This window comes from Solenopsis invicta, chromosome 10 (genome assembly GCF_016802725.1).
Source record: "Solenopsis invicta isolate M01_SB chromosome 10, UNIL_Sinv_3.0, whole genome shotgun sequence".
NCBI classification, from domain to species: Eukaryota; Metazoa; Arthropoda; class Insecta; order Hymenoptera; family Formicidae; genus Solenopsis; species Solenopsis invicta.
In genome coordinates, this window is record NC_052673.1 from 360,472 (window position 1) to 378,124 (window position 17,653).

The window sequence follows — 17,653 nt, forward strand, 5'->3', positions numbered from 1 at the left end:
ATTTTTGAAAATTTAAAAAATACACATTTTTACAAACACATCAAAATTTTACAACCGTTATGCCTTTCAATGAACTTTTTAAGCCAGTAGTTGTCTTTTGAGGTGTGCTAGAGAATCCAACCTTTCAGGTACGTAAAATATCAACTTTTGTAGTAGTTATCGTTCAAAAACAAAACCCGACTCATAACTCCCCAAACTCCCCTACTATTTGTCATTGTCTAATTCTTAAAATTAGAAAAAAATAAAAAGTTAATTAAACCACGATTAAAGTTAATCTGCATTGATAAAAATGGACATAATTTGCCACTCTTCCTGTGAGGTTCCCTAATTTTAAGTGCTCGATTTTATGAGGCCTGGCGTTATCGCACAGACATTTCATTTTTTAAGTCAATAATTTATAGCAAATAAATATAGCGATAAAAAAAGCAAATTGGTGTAAAACTTTTGTTTTTCTTGACTGCTTCCATGTTTATAATTCAAACTTTATTTAGGGAAAATCTATTTCCTAACATTTAATCTATTTGCGCGGTAAATAAATTATGTAATTGCTTCATTTGAGTTGTATAAATATGTTCGAGAAAGACTTATTTCCAGTTTTATTTGCGACGTCATCGCCATTCTGTTGAAAAATTAGTAATCACTGCTTGACAGAAATTTCTTTAAAATGATGCCGTTTAATGCAGCAAACGTAATAAACATGTTTACCACTACGTTTCTAATTGCGAGTTCCAAGAAAATCCAAATAAAGTTTCAGGAATAATCTTATTTATCGTCTGGTATGCAAAATAGCGTCAATAAAATACATTAACCATTACAATCAGCTGTTTTACAGTCCAAATTAAATAAATAATATTTTGTAAAAATAATAATTTCTCTATATATACCTCGTTTTTAATTGTTCAAAGTATTACGTACATATTTTAACATTGTCAAAAATATTTTATTTTAGCAGTAGAGTTAAAAAAAACTTATTATTTTATTATTATTATTATTATAGAAAACTCTTATTTTAACCCTTAAACATAAGTGGGTCTGAGAGATCTCATATGAAGATTTAAACGCTTGCTGTGTGAAGACGGAATGAGATAAGAAGTTCGGACTAGGATGTAAAAAAAATTTGAAATCTCCTTTTTCGATTGATATAGTTGATCAATTTTTTTGGTCAACTAAAATTTGAACGGCACGGTAGAAAAGTTTTGTTAGGGTCAATGGGACCCATATAGTGTGTGAGTGAAACATTATGGGAGTAATCTTGTGTAAAAAACTAGACAAAACACGTTTGAACAGATCCGTAAGCGTATGTTACTCTGTCCACAGCTAAAATACTATAGTGCCATGAAAAAGAGGACTTCTGCGTAGGGTCCGAAATATATTATCAAACACATGAATTTTCAACTTTAGACACATTGAGGTAATCAAAAATACCTCATATTCGCTTTGTTACGTAAATATATTTTTCAATAAAAATGACAATATACACTACTCAAAAAAAAATAGGGAACACTTTTCAGACACCAAAAATTAGGCTATTTTCAAATGACTGTAAACCGGTGAAAAATCATCATAGATAAAAAATATAAAAGGCATTTTGAAGCTTAAAGATCCAACTTTAAGGCTACATCAGCAGATTTTCAAAATTCTTTTAACTTCCTTGTCTTATGCAGTAAAAAAGCACACCCCGTTTTGTTCCTTAAAATTTTGTATTTTTGAAACTTTGCAGCTCGACCAACAAATTTTTTTCGAATAATTCAAGTAAAGCTCCATAAACTACAACATTTTGCCTACAAAATGTTTTTTTTTTTAATTTCTTTACGACTTTTTTTGACCGAGTTACGCAACTTTGAAGCTAAACCTGCATTTTTTACAAATGATATCCGTACTCCGTGAAAAATCATCGTAGACAAAAAATTAAAAAACCATTTTAAAGCTCGAAGTTTCAGCTTTAACATATTATCAATAATTTTCCAATATTTTTTCAATTTCTTAGTACTATGCCCCAAAAAAGATACACTGTTTTCTCCTTGAAATTACGTATTTTTAACAGCCTGTAGCTCAATAAAAAATTTTTTCTCGACAAATCCAATGCAAGTGCCATAAAGAATGACATTTTGTCTATAAAATGCTTTTTTTAAAATTTTTTCTACGATTTCTTTGACCGAGTTACAAGACTTCGAAGAAACACATTTTTTACAGTACATTTTTTTTTTAAATGACGTCTACCGCCGACATTAGCATTACCCAATGTGCACCACGTGGAGGTTGCCGGTCGGATTTTTGCACATCGTGTGTGTGTGTGTCCGCGTGTGTTTGTGTGTGTGTGTGTGTGTGTGTGTGTGTGTGTGTGTGTGCTGCGTGCGTGCGTGCGTGCGCGCGTGCGTGCGCGCGTGCGTGTGCGTGTGTGTATCACAGCAGAGGTAAGGACCCCACAGTTCGTGACTTCTGCGATATTTAATGACTCCAAACCCTTTCTGCTGTGTGTGTGTATGCGCGCGCGCGCATGATTGTTTAATAATGTGTATTTCCTCCTCTCTGATCAATTACTGCTTGCAAGCGTTCTCGCATATTTATACATCTTGCAATACGATCTTGCGGAATGTTGTGCCAAATTTTCGTTAAAATTTCTCCCAATTCTTCTCAATTTTGCGGCTGTTCTTTGCGACGCCTTAATCGTCGTTCTTGGCGTCGACGAAATAAACGCTATGATCGACGTTGCGTTATGCCAGTACGATCTTACAACGGCGGTTCCGTGATGGGGGGGAAGGGTGTATATCACTTACAAAACAAACTGATCCTGCCACCTCCGGCAATGACGGGTGTTCGTTATATTAACGATATTCTACGACCACACGTTTTGCAATTAAATTGAACCTGTCGGAACTTTATTTTCATGCAGGACAACGCTCGACCTCATACTGCGAATATAACGCGACGTTTTTTTGAACGACACGCAACTAGACTGTTAAATCATCTCGCCAATAGCCCGGACTTAAATCCAATCAAGCACATTAGGGATGAAATGGAACGACGATTAAGGCGTCGCGAAGAACAGCCGCAAAATTTAGAAGAATTGGGAGAAATTTTAACGAAAATTTGGCACAACATTCCGCAAGATCGTATTGCAAGATGTATAAATATGCGAGAATCCTTGCAAGCAGTAATTGATCAGAGAGGAGGAAATACACACTATTGAACACTCATGCGCGCGCGCGCATACACACACACACACACAGCAGAGAGGGTTTGGAGTCATTAAATACCGCAGAAGTGACGAACTGTGGAGTCCTTATCTCTGCTGTGATACACACACACACACACACACACACACACACACACACACACACGCATGCGCGCACGCACTCACGCACGCACGCACGCACACACACACACACACACACACACGATGTGCAAAAATCCGACCGGCAACCTCCACGTGGTGCACATTAGGTAATGCTAATGTCGGTGGTAGACGTCATTTTTCAAAAAAATGTACTGTAAAAAATGTGTTTCTTCGAAGTCTTGTAACTCGGTCAAAAAAAAATCGTAGAAAAAATTTTAAAAAAAGCATTTTAAAGACAAAATGTCATTCTTTATGGCACTTGCATTAGATTTGTCGAAAAAAAATTTTTTATTGAGCTACAGGCTATTAAAAATACGTAATTTCAAGGAAAAAATAGTGTATCTTTTTTGGGGCATAGTACTAAGAAATTGAGAAAATTTTTGAAAACCATTAATAGCATGTTAAACCTGAAACTTCGAGCTTTAAAGTGGTTTTTTGATTTTTTGTCTACGATGATTTTTCACGGAGTACGGATATCATTTGTAAAAAATGTAGGTTTAGCTTCAAAGTTGCGTAACTCGGTCAAAAAAATCGTAGAGAAATTTTTAAAAAAGCATTTTGTAGGTAAAATGTTGTAGTTTATGAAATTTTACTTGAATTATTCGAAAAAAATTTGTTGGTCGATCTGCAAAGTGTCAAAAATACAAAATTTTAATGAACAAAACAAGGTGTGCTTTTTTACTGCGTAAGACAAGGAAGTTAAAAGAATTTGGAAAATCTGCTAGTAGAGCGTTAAAGCTCGATCTTCAAGCTTCAAAATGCTTTTTTTATTTTTTACCTACGATGATTTTTCACCGAGTTACAGTCATTTGAAAATAGCCTAATTTTTGGTGTCTGGAAAGTGTTCCCTATTTTTTTTGAGTAGTGTATTATTCTTATTTTTATTATAGGTTAATCTAATTTGCATATATTTTATTTTACTAATTACGATTACGCATTATTTTACAATTTTTAAAAACGCATTAGCGCCGGCGGGATTCGAACCTAAAATTTCGGGACAATAACCTAATACGCTAACACTGAGCTAATCGTACATTTGTGATATCATTAATAAAAAGTTATATTTAAAGTAAAGCTGATTTGAACAGGAAGAAACTTACAGTTACGTGTTCAGTATCGCGCAAACGTTCTCACTAATCCTTTGATTTAGTCTTAAATATTTTTAAAATTAACTATATAAACTATATAATTAAATAATTAAAACCCATTTCAGAGTAATATAGTCAAGAAAACAACAATTGAAAATAGTACCGGAGTATGAAAAAACATTATTGACGTAAAAAGCACGCTGACAAAAATCAATTTTGCAACTAATTGTTATAAACAAATTACTAAAAATTGACTGTAGAGAAAAACTGATTACTCCAATCGATTCTTTGGGAAAACTGACTCAAGAAACATATATAACACTTTCTTAATTGTTATAAACAAATTAATTGCAAAATTTATTTTTGCAACGTTCCTTTAGTAATTTTTCCCGTAGAATCAATTGGAGTTTTTCTCTACAGTCAATTTTTAGTAATTTGTTTATACCAATTAGTTGCAAAATTGAATTTTGAAAAGTTTTTTTTACATCAGTAATGTTTTTTCATGCTCTAGTCCTATTTCCAATTCCAATTTTTTTGAATATTTTTGTTAGTCAGATGGCCAGGAACGGGTTTTAATTATTTATATATGCGGGTAGATGCAGATAGAAATCTGGACAAATACATGCGGATAGATACGAATAGGATTTCTATACGCAATCACGGACAGGTGCAGATAGAAATTGCGGCGTATAGAATGCAAACAGAAACAGACAGAACATATGCATAAAGAAATTGATTTGTCCAATAATTAAGCAAATGCATAAGAAAATGGATCAATCACTTTCTTTATTCATATGTTATTTATGCGTGCAATTATGCAAGTTTGTCTGAAAAGGCCCTTAATAAATTCATGAAGAATTACGTCACAATTTAAAAATTAATATGCAAAACAGCACGGTTTGCTTGATTTGTGCTGCGTCAACGTAACGTCAGACCTTGTCAGTACGGGGTGCTCGATTTGTGATGTCAGTTTGCCGTCAGATTATGTTACGCAGGTTATGCTTGAATTGTGCTGTCAATCTGATGTCACGTTCTCTTAGCACGGGGTGCTCGATTGGTGCTAACAATCTGCCGTCAGATTGTGTTGTGCAGGTCTTGCTCTAATTCTGTCGCATATCTGACATAAGCTGCTGGCAGCACGGCGTGTTCGCGTGGTGCTGCCAGTCTGCTGTTAGATTGTCGCGTAGATCTGGCTCGTTTTTTGCCGCCAATCTGACGTCAGATCTTGTCACCACGCGGTGCTCAATTTCTGCTGCCAGTCTGCCGTTAGATTGTGTTGCGCAGATTATGCTTGATTTCTGCCGCCAATCTGACAACAGTCCTGTCAACACTATGTGCTTGATTTCTGCTGAAATTAAATGCCAACAGTTTCTGTCCTATTTCTGACAGCAGTTTGCCTACACCGCAGATATTGCAGAGTCTGTGTGAAATCTGTTGCCTTTCTGGTAACAGAAAGTGATAGCAGACTCTTCGAATAATCTGTTTGTTCACGTTTGGCTGACGGGGATCGAAGCTGTTATTTTACATAATAAATATAAAGAAAAATATAAACATATAATGTATGTATATTTTGCTTTATGTAAAATAACGGCTCTATTATAAAAATACAACGTAAAATTAAACTTGCAATTATTGTCAAAAATTTTATAAATATTTGTTAAATACGTAATTTATAAATTATAAAATATATACAACTTATATACACATATACGTATATACAAGTTATATTTAGAATTTTTAGTTTGAATTTGTTATCAAAAAATATCAATGATCTTGATAATTTTCCATGTCTATCTTCATCATTTACCGTGTGTGTTAGACAAAGACAGATGCTATATGCATGTATATATAATAGGCATGAATGTGCCAGCGCCACGGCGACACTAAACCGACACGCAAACTACACTCGTGTGAGTGACTGGTGGCATATGCTAGATTGTGATATCGGTAAGTCAGCTATCTATGAGCCAGCGAATTGCTGCATCCCTCTACAATGTGGTGCAATGATTCAAATAGCGATTTTGGCTGGAGCACACCGGTTGCACATTTCAGGTGTCGGTGCAACTTTTGTATTAGGCTACTCAAATAATTCAGTCCCTTAATAATGTCACATGTTTGTCTTTACTTGATACACCTCACAAGTGCATATTGAATGTACACAAAGTAGACATGAGGAAATAGTCGGAGCCAGTTTGTGTGCCACCAGTACAGTGGCACACCGGTGCGCTCCAGCCAAAATCGCTAAAAGAGTCATAGTAGATGGCTGACTTACCGACGCCACAGTCTAGCATATACAGGGTGTTCAATAATGGCTGTGTCAACGTTTTACCATAGGAGCATGATTTACCGTCGGATATGTATTTCTAACATATTATTATATTAGAAATAACAAATACGTGTTCCTATGGTAAAACGTGGGGACAACCGTTAATAAATACCCTGTATTGTAATTTTATAGCGATTTCCGCTCGGGCACACCGGTTGCACATTTCAGGTGTCGGTGTAGTTTTTGTGTTTAGTTAGTCAAATAATGCAGTCTCTCAGTGGTGCCGCGTGTTCGTCTGGGCTTGATACACCTCACAAATGCATATTTGGTGTACACTGCCCGTCATTGATTCGACGGGTCATAGTAGATGGCTGACTTACCGACGTCATAGTCTAACATATACAATATATGCTAGACTGTGGCGTCGTAAGTCAACCATCTACTATGACCACTATGACCCGTCGAATCAATGACGGGCAGTGTACACAAAGTGGACATGAGAAAATAGTCGGGGACAGTTTGTTTACCATCGATAAGGTGGCACACCGATGTGCTCCAGCCGAAATTGCTATTAGACTGCGGCGTCGGTAAGTCAGCCGTCTACTATTACCCTTTGAATCATTGCACCGCACTGTGCAACAATTCGCTGGATTGTAGTAAATAGTTGACTTACCGGCGTTGAATCGATAACGATGAACGCGCGCACGCGACAAAATAATAAGCTGAGTTGGGACGTCGGACAAAAAAAAATATTAAAACAACCCAAGTAGCACTGTTCATTGGTTTACATTCGTAAAAGAGTTAAATTCTGTTTTTAACAATTTGAATTTTTTACACGTGTGCCAATCTAGAATGCCACATTGTATTTTACATGATTCTTTTTAAAAGGGTTATTAAGTATAAATGTTAATAAAAAAATAAATTATTACTAAAAAATTGTTGACTTACGAAAATATTAATGAAAAATTCAGTTATATTTATAGAAACTATTTTTACTCATAAACGAAAATCATAAACGGTCATTTTATGACTTTTGGTAACAATATCGCAATTAAAGTAATATTTTTGGCAAGAAAAATTTAGCTAAATAAATCAGACTGAAATGTTGAAAAAGAACTCCTCTTATTTAAAATATTATAGTTTTCTTTTCCTAGCAGAAATTACAAATGATTATTTATATCTTGATAGCACAGAGAATTCAAAAAGAATAAAAGAATCAAATTTATATCCTCAATTCTGAGTTCAAATTGAGACAAAAAAGAATTCTGCATCTTAAAATAAAAGAAAATTCAGAAGTAATAACATAAACCTGAATATTTTTTAATTTTGTGTACTATTTGGATAACTATTACAAGATAATTATTAACAATATTTTTTGTATTTAAAATTTAAAACTAATATACCTTGAAACAATTTCAATTATCACAATAATGAAATATATTGTCCTATAAATGCGAAAAATTATTTCTATATCAAATAATGTTCCTGACATATTATAAAAAATCTGCATTATTGATGTTATGAATATGAAAAAGTAAATAATATGTCGTTTACTTTTATATTTTAAATTATTAAAAATATTTGAACTTTCAAATATAATAATTATAAGTTTAAATTTTAAAGTTTGAAAAGTAAATCACAATATCTTGTCGCCTTTGTAAACTCGTTTTCTTTGTTAATGCTCGATCGTAAGGCCGTTAAATGATCCACGTTAAATGATCAAATCACAAAATTGCTCGTTAATTGTTCGGAGCAAGTTCGCCGAGGAACACGTTTGCATCAAATACCGACAAACGCACTTTTGCAGCGGAAGGCGTTCGTGTCGCCTTTTATAACCTCCGATCCTGTTGAGCGGTCCTTCGTTCGGGTCACGGTTTTGTATACAGGTCAGGGCACATCGGCGAAAATATGTGAGCAGAAGTGACGCCAATATGGCGTCTACAGTGGGCCGATTACCAGGAGCGTAGACACGTTTTCGGCATCCAAAAGATAGGAATTGTTTTCCAATTTATATTTTTTATTATAAAGTACATTTTAATAAAATTATTATAATAAAATTAAACATTACATTTTTTAAAAACATAACATTATAACAAAAAATAAATTTTAATTATAATATTAACTTTTATAATATTTTGCTTGCCTTTTTTTTGTGGCACTTATTTTTTTTGCATCTTTATTTATTTGTTGGGAATATTGCCTCATCCTTAAACGTAAATAATATGTAATTGTATAAGATAGGAGCTCAGAACCATGCTCTGTGCAAGGAAATGAAAATTTATAATTATTTAACATTTCATTAACTGTCTCTTCATAAACATTTGGGGAAGATACATGCTTTGAGAAATAACCTTCGACTTCTCGAAGTAATAAAAAAAAATTTATATTAGAATGGATTAAAAAACCTCTTGATTTTAAATTGACAATTTCAGCACAAGGTATCTGGGAGAAGGCTTTAGGTATTCGTATAGCTATCTTACACGTATCACAAGCAAAATGCTTTTCTATTTGTTTGCAGACGTATCCTGAAAAAAAAGAAAATAATATTACATTTTTAATCCTAATAAAAAGCATGGAAAATCATTGTCCTTGTTTTATAAAACCTAAAAACAATTTAATAAAAAACTTGCAAATAAAATAATGTGATTAAAGTACTGACACAGAAATTTGTAATGTAAGGTTCAAATATTTTCCACAAGAAATGAAAATTTCAATTATTATATTTCTTGTACTTTTGTACATTTAGTATATTTTAAAATGCAGCATTTTCAGCTTCTCAAAATAATTTTAAAAAATAATAATCAATTATTATTTTTTATTTCAAATAATTTATAAATAATAATTATTTTTATATAAAAATAAATTTCACAGGTCATCATTAATTAATTATCATCTTTATTGATAATTTAATAGTTAAATTATCAATAAACATGATTTTTCAAAAATAACCTGTCACGTAGTAAATTATACAGTCGACAACCGCTGCATGAGAATAATCATGTTCGACGTCATCAATTTCCCACTCATTTTCTTCAATTAACTCATCCAATTTTGCTTTCAAATTTGTCATAGAGATTTTAGTTGGTTTGTCGTAAATGTCTTTTAACTCAGATAGATGAGAGTTTTCGGATATGTTTTTGTGATGGTGCAATTTCCGCTCGCAGGTGGTTTCAAAATGCTATATATTGATAACAACTTATATAATTGGAGGAATGTTGGGGTCGAAGAATGATCGTTGGCTCCTGCAGCTTGGCGGATTATTCCGAAAAATTTCTATACAGAAAAAGTAAAAATTATCAGTAATTGTCAAAAATAAAAGTAAGACAAGACAATTCGAAATTTATGTACCTCTAATGAATCCTGGTTAATTCGTCCAGTTAATATATATTTAAAATTATACGTTGTAGTTAATGTTTCACAAATATCGATAGTAGATTGAATTGTGACACGTAGACCCTCCGCTGTGTTGCTCGTTAAGAATTCCGATCCTTTTATTTTTCCATTTCGGAAGTAATTTTCCCAACAGTTGAGCCATTCGAGAGATGATTGCAGAACCTGTCATTTCGAAGAGTATATAATATATTATGGTTATCTTTTAAGTAGGCTGGTATTTGAATATTTTCCAAATTAATGAATTACTTTAAAATCATTTCCAGAGGATGTGACTCCTTCATTCGGGATTTTGCGATTGAGTGCATCAAACAAATCATTAAGCCGTTGGCAAAAATCAATTGTGGCTTCGCAATCCTGTAATTCAGGGACACCACGTGCTTTGTAGAATTTCAAGCCATGTACAATTGAGTTACTAAATATCTATAAAAATAAGAAACTAAATAAGTGACGACTGTTAAGAAAAGTATAAATTAATAGTAGATATAATATTATAATAAATATTAAAATAAACATGTAAATATATATATATATATATATATATATATATATATATTATTAATATTAATAGTTCTCATCGTCATTATATTATTATTAGTGATGAAATAGGCAACGTTTAAATAATTAACGTTTCATATATATTATACTTTCAAAGATGATGAAAAATTAAAATATTTAATGACATTTGTTTTAGAACTTTTTAGAAAAATGCATTAAAATCATTTGAATTGGTTGTTAGAAAGTTATTATTTTAACTTATTTCAAACATTGTACCTGAGTTGCCAATCTCACTTTCATCTTAGACGTATTAGATAACTCCAAATGGTTGAGAGTAAGTTTTGGGCACACGCGCAGTTGCGTTGTTGAAACTGATTTGTCTATATCATACAGAGCCTCAAAATGCTTCCATTGTACTAAGGATTTGTTAGGGTCCAGCTATAAAATATTATTAGTGATTTGTTTAAAAAAATATGTACACAGTCTACTAACGATTATATGCAATTAAAATTATTACTTACCCTCAAGCGCTTATCTTTCGAGCACAATCTATTTCTAATGCATTTTATTAAATGTGGTGTGTCAGAGAAAGCGAAAACTTTTCGTTCATCATTGACAGGATGTATGAACCAGTTTTTTAAATTATCCATTTTTCCACACACTCCTAACTCGCTTCACATTTTTCTATTAGTTTCCGCACCATCAGATATAATTCCATGAACTAAGACACCAGCATTTTCGAGGAAAATGATCGCTTGAATAACCAATTTAGCTAGTTCTACTCCTTTGACAGGACCACGAGAAGCAAATACTGCGATTGGCTGCGTGTACTTATCGGCAAGCGGTTGAAACATTAAGACTAAACCGCTTGTTGCTTTTTCGTCTAAACATTTAGCTTTCTTGCCATCTTCACAAAAATCGACAAGTCCTTTATATGTTAAGTTTGATGAGTTTACGGAAATAGATTCCCGCAATGAGATTTCGTCGATTAATAAAAGTCCGTGTTTCTGTAGTGACGTTTTTTTTTCAATGAATTTCTTAAAAATCTCACAAAAGTGTTTATCAAATCCACATTTTATATTTACTGTAGACAAATAACGCCTTATAGTTCTGACGCAGGGCAATGGTAAAATATCATTTTTTTTTTTAAATTCATACGCACTCGGTGACCGAATATGCATAAGAATGCAGAGCATAATCCAGTCGTTTGTGTATCGACGCCCTTTCGAATTTGTTAGTCGAGCTGCAGCCATAATTTCCTTTATGCACGTTTTTTGTATTTCTGGCATATCTAATACCTCACATTTTTGGATTACATCTTCCTCTTTAAGCTTATTTATTTTTGCCTGTTGAGAGAGAACTAATTTTTTCAAAGTCTCAAGTCGTATTTTTGAACGTTTTAAGGCACACTGTTGGCGATGAAACTTTTTTTTCCATAGAGATGATAATGATAATGTTTGATGTTCGATCGTTGTTTTTTTGTTGCAAATCTGTGAACGCTTTCGGATTCGTTGTTTTTTTCGTAAAATACATTTTTTCACGCTCTTGCAGGCTTCACATTGTCTTCCATCCGTAATGATTGGACTTCTATTATGTCGCAACTCAAATGAATTATTGGTGTACCCAATATTTCCTTTCACTAAATTTACATCATCATTCATAGAAATACCGCAACAAATATTTAAGCTTGCAAATTTTTTAACTGTGTCATTAATATTTTCTAAGTTTTCAAATTTATTAGAAAATGAGAACACTGACAGATTTACACGTTTGCCACTTATCAAGTAAAAAGTTTTCATGTTGTGATCAATGGTCAAGCTTCTTCGTGTAGTAGGATATATGGATATATTATCATAATTTTGCAGATAAATCTCGAAAAGTACAATTTGTTTTTTGGATGATGTACAATACCAATTTGTCGGTATTTTTATCACAGATGGATTATTCAGTAGTTCCGTAAACAAATTATTATGTTCAATAACAGTTTCGCGCCTCTGGTACTTTTTAGTATCTTCTATCAAATTCTGTGATACTTCTATCAAAGGTTGTGATATTGGAACTATGTTAAGCTGTTCATCTGTAATATTTTCATTTTCCTGCAAGTTTTCTTTATTGCCTATATGTTGCGGCGATATTGCTATTGGTACTGCGTCCTTTACCAGTTGAGCTCGTTTATTCGGAATCTATACACAATAATTTTATATTAAAATGTTATGCATTAATTATTACATTTTTTTAAAGTCATTAATATTTTATATTATAAAATATATGTAATAGTTTACCTCGAGAAGCACATTGCTTTTTTCATCCTTGTGTTTGTAGCTTTTTATTATATCTTCTGTGCGGAAGTGTTTTTCACACACAAAATGTTTTGCCAACAATGGCTTTATTAATTGAAGCTTTTCCTCCCACTCTTTTCTTCGTTCATCATCTTTTGGTGCAGAAAACACTGATAATTTTATTTTGCAAGTAGCATAATCTGTATTACAACCAGGTACTATACATTTGTTAGGCATATTTTCTTTTTATACGAAGAGACCGTGTGCTAAACAGCCACAAATATACGGCACGATGCTGTCTGTCAAAACATGTCAACTGCGCTTGCGCGTCGGCCTATTATGGTCGCCATATTGGCGTCACTTCGCTCACACAGATTATATGAAAATAGTATATGAGTGCCCTGACCTGTATACAAGACCGTGGTTCGGGTTTCCCTAATGTGCCCCTTTTTGTAGCCTGTTTCGTAGCCTGTTTCGCAAACATCATTCTGTCTCTCTTTAACATTCGGTAAACAAAAATAAAACGACCCGGATAATAAAATGCTTTCGTAGCATATCATGATGCCCAAATATTGATATTTGGATGCACCTGGGTGAGGAATTCTGAAATGGTGGAAATGACACTTTTGTGGGGATACCGCTATGGTGGTTTCAAAAATCGCACACATACTATATATACCATAATTAACACATGAACTTGTGTCAAGGCATATCAATATGGTAGATTTGGCGTGTTCCGACTCTAGATATTTTTACATTTTATGCCTGTCATCTGGCAATTATATTCAATTATAATCACACGTATGAACGCGTAATTATACACGAGCAAATTCTTGTAACGTTTACTCTGAACAGGCAGGACAACACATGTATGATAATCTGCTACACAATACGACAATAGCGCTCCAACAAGCTTACGCAAATCCAAATCTGGTAAAAGGGGCACATTAGGGGAACAGCCTCTGACGACCTTGACCTTGACATATGTTATCAAGGAGAAGGTACTGAGTGACTTACAAAAGGTTTTAAGTAATGCTCATTTCTTATTAAAATATATTACAGAAAGAAAAAAGTTTTTCTTAATTATTTTAGAAAATATTTATTTTACAAAAAAATGTGTCAAACAAAAAATGAAGCTCGCAATAAACTTTATAAAAATCTCATATACATTTTTTATCTAACTTCAATACTTTAGTCGTTATAGTGGAAATATAGTTTTGCATGAAAAGTAGATGCTTCATATACGAGTACGTCAACACACCCCGTCTCAGTCGGTCTACTAATGACGGGGAGGGTACGGAAGGGGGTGGGCCATAATTTCAAATCTAATGTCGCAACGTCAATTAGATATCCTTGGTCAAATTACAACTAAAATAGGGTTAGGTTGGGTTAAAAAAAATATGGGGCGGGAGGGGGGACGGAGCCTCTCCCCCGCCCAAGCATCTACTTTTCACGCAAAACTACTAAAAGTAAAAAAAAATTATTTTCAAACAGTTTTTCTACTATAACGACTAAAGTATTGAAACCAGGTAAAATAAGTATACGACCTTTTTTATAGGGCTTATTACGGGCTTTATTTTTTGTTTGACACATTTTTTCGTAAAATGAATATTTTCTGAAATAAGTAAGAAAAACTGTTTTTTTCTTTCTCTAATAATGTTTTTTTAATAAGAAATGAGCATTATTTAAAACCTTTTGTATGTCACTCAGTACCTTTTCATTGATAACATATGTCAAAGTCAAGGTCGTCTGAGGCTGCTCCTCTAATGTGCATTTTTACCCCAAACCCTTCGCTGCATTCATGAATCGCCTTGAATAGATTTGTAGGGAATTTATCATATATTTCGTGCACTGGCAGATACAGTGAATTGAAACTGCAATTAGAAAATACAGTTTTAGCTCCGTAATTTTATGTTGATTTAATTTCAGCTTATACACGCAAGAAAATATTTAAAAAATTTCTTTCTTCATATATTTACTAAGCTTGTGCAGATGGAAGCTTGTCTGCTGACCTTCCTTCTTTGAATTTGGAATTTTTGTATGCCATTCTAACGCGGCGAAATCTTGTAACGGCACTTTGGACGTACTAGTAACAAATTGTAAGTACTTCGCACGATCCGCTTGATCAAAATCTCGTAATGCACCAGAACCAATGAATCTGTGAGTAGGGAAAAATAAAATATAGTATAATTCAATTCTTTCAAACTTGAAATAATACAAAATGTGCCTGTAAAGACGTAGCAGTGTATTTATGATGCTCACAAAAAAGGTTACAAACCCGGAAATTCAAAAAATTTTATATACACATAGAGGAGTTCATCTATTACACAAAAATATTTTTTGTTCGTGCCCAATTTCAGTTTAAAAAAGTAAAACACTCGTTTAGAAAAAATCGGTTTTTTTCTTTCCAAACGAATATTGTCGAAACTATTGGGCATCATGAGGATACTTTGTTATATACAACAAGGATACTTTGTTATATATGGTTGGATTCGTATAAAAATCTGCTTTAATTTTGTCATTAAAATATTTAAAAAATTTAAAAAAAAATATGAAGTGGTAGGAAAAATACGAAAAATTATTTTAAAAAATTTCTTTAATTACTGTAAATTATTATTTGAACCATTTAACTTTTATTCAAAATATTTTTTTCTATTTCTTATAGTTTCGACGATATTCACTTGGAAAGAAAAAAACTGATTTTTTTATAAAAGATGTTTCAGCCCCTTAAACTGAAAATAAGCACAAACAAAAAATATTTTTTATGTTATGGATGAACTTCTCTGTGTACACAAAATTTCAGAATTTTGTGAATTTCCTGGCTTGCAAACCTTCCTTATTAATCTAAAAGTAGTCTCGAGAAACGTGGAGAGAGACATCGTTTTCGGATCATAGTCTAGTGGAACAGTACAAAGAGTAATATGAAAAACAATAAGAAAAATAATAAATAAATAAGTTAAGAACGACTACAAATATAAATTAATGAAAATAATAAAAGTCAATTTGTGAAAATAATAAATAAGAAACAAAAAATAATAAAATATAACAAATTCAAATCTGTACAAGTCAAAGTTATAAAATTGTAAAAAAGAATTTAAAAAGGAAGGAATTTGAAAGCTGTACAAGTCAAAAGTGTAAAATTGTAAAAAAGGATAAATAACTTGTAAAATAATATTTTTGATCATACCTGTGAGTTCCGAAAACGTTATCTTACAATGGTCTAGTTTCCACCGAGACATTAATCCGTATCCAATCCGGTGTAGAACCAAATTGAAGTCGATGGAAACTTGTCGGATTGAGCTCAGTTTATTCTCAATGCGATCCACAAGTTCTAGTGGAGTGGCAGCAAATTGCACCCGGTGGAAACGGTTGTAACTAGTTAAAACTGACAAGCAAACCTACCCAACTGTTACACTCCGATTTTGATGAGCTTTGAATATGTTGTAGTCTAGGTCAAAATAAGAGACACGTATTTTTTTATAAGGGCCCATACGCACTTTTAGGGGATGAAACACCTCTTTGAAGAAAAAGACTTTTTTTTTTCGAAGCGTATATCGTCGAAACTATAAGAGATAGAAAAAAATGTTCTAATTAAAAGTTAAATGGCATGAAAAGTACTATACAACAGTGATAAAAAAAAATTTTTTTTTTAATTTTTTTTATACAGGGTGTTTCAGACCACCCGTACACCCCTTTTCTCTTCGCAGGATTAGGACCAATCAAAAATATGTTCAGATGAAAGTTGTAGGGTTTCAAAAGATCTATTCAATGATCTTATCAGTTTGACCTTGGATGGCGTCGCCAAGGTCAGATCGAAATCACATTAAGTTTTTTAAATGAAACACCCTATTTTTGATTCCAGAATCTAATAGCTGGTGTCAAGACCTTTCCAAAACACTACAAGAAAGTTTATTTTCGTTGACTACTTTCCGAGTTGTGCGGCTTGAAAGTTATACTACCGCCAACACCATGTAAATAACAATATAAAATCACGCGTTACGCAGAAAGCCGTGCAGCCGACACAAAGAAAGTAAACACGCGAGCCGGGCCAACAAAAACAGATCATGAAAAATCGTGAAAGTTAGCTGTCGCGACCGTAGATAGTCACATACATATGTATGTCATAATATTATGTAATTACATTATTACTTTAACGGTAGCACACGAGCAATAACGAGCGCGGCTTTCTGCGTAACGATGTCTAACTCGTGATTTTATACATATTGTTATTTGCATAGGATGTAGTAGAGATGTATTCACCACAACGCTATTGTGACTCAACTCAACACGAGTGACAATAACTCTCTCAAACTTGTCACCTACGTCTTCAATAACCGTCATATCAGTATCAATCGCGCAACAAAAATCCGACCCTCTTTATTAGTCTAGGTTTATTTAGCCATGTCCTATTCCAATGAAGAAGCATATGATATGCTGCTAATTTTAGGTGAGTGTCGAGGTACATTCATTGCAGCGGAAAGATTGTGGCGGGAACGTTATCCTGATCGGACTCCTCACTCGCGAAATGTTTTTTCACGTTTGGCTAAACGAATCAAAATTAAAGGTGTCGTTCAGCCTCAACATAACAAAGGTACACAAATTCGTCGTCCGATTATGGATGAAAGAACAGTGGAAATTCTTGCATCGACAGAATTGAACCCTTATGATTCTTTAAGACGACGAGAACAAGATTCTGGTGTTAGTAAAATCAGTGTTTGGCGCATTCTAAAAAATAACAAATTTCACCCTTACAGAATGTCTGTTCATCAAGCGTTGAATTATAACGATATTAGAC

The 17,653-nt window shown here is 33.1% G+C and overlaps 1 protein-coding gene across 4 annotated transcripts; it reads right to left on the minus strand.

Annotated features, from left to right (window-relative positions):
* Window positions 1–11,217: 11,217 nt before the first annotated feature.
* On the minus strand, window positions 11,218–16,301 carry LOC120358794. 4 transcript variants are annotated; one of them, XM_039454172.1, is made up of 6 exons: window positions 16,046–16,301; window positions 14,838–15,016; window positions 14,639–14,732; window positions 13,265–13,788; window positions 12,862–13,192; window positions 11,218–12,762 (listed from the first exon to the last, which is right to left on the minus strand). In XM_039454172.1, the coding sequence occupies exons 5-6, from the start codon at window positions 13,093–13,095 to the stop codon at window positions 11,254–11,256; spliced, it is 1,743 nt and encodes a 580-aa protein (XP_039310106.1). In that variant the 5' UTR covers window positions 13,096–13,192; window positions 13,265–13,788; window positions 14,639–14,732; window positions 14,838–15,016; window positions 16,046–16,301; the 3' UTR covers window positions 11,218–11,253. The 4 variants fall into 4 exon arrangements, with proteins under 4 accessions (XP_039310106.1, XP_039310107.1, XP_039310108.1 ...); XM_039454173.1 differs by having other exon boundaries at window positions 12,862–13,461; window positions 13,538–13,788; window positions 16,046–16,300; XM_039454174.1 differs by having other exon boundaries at window positions 11,218–11,663; window positions 11,742–12,762; window positions 12,862–13,788; window positions 16,046–16,300.
* Window positions 16,302–17,653: the final 1,352 nt, after the last annotated feature.

Coding starts and splice junctions, on each gene's coding strand:
- LOC120358794 (XM_039454172.1), bottom strand. CDS start 13,095: ATGCCTAACAAATGTATAGTACCTGGTTGTAATACAGATTATGCTACT. Junction 12,763..12,861: donor AAAGCAATGTGCTTCTCGAG/GTAAACTATTAC, acceptor TATTGTGTATAG/ATTCCGAATAAACGAGCTCA.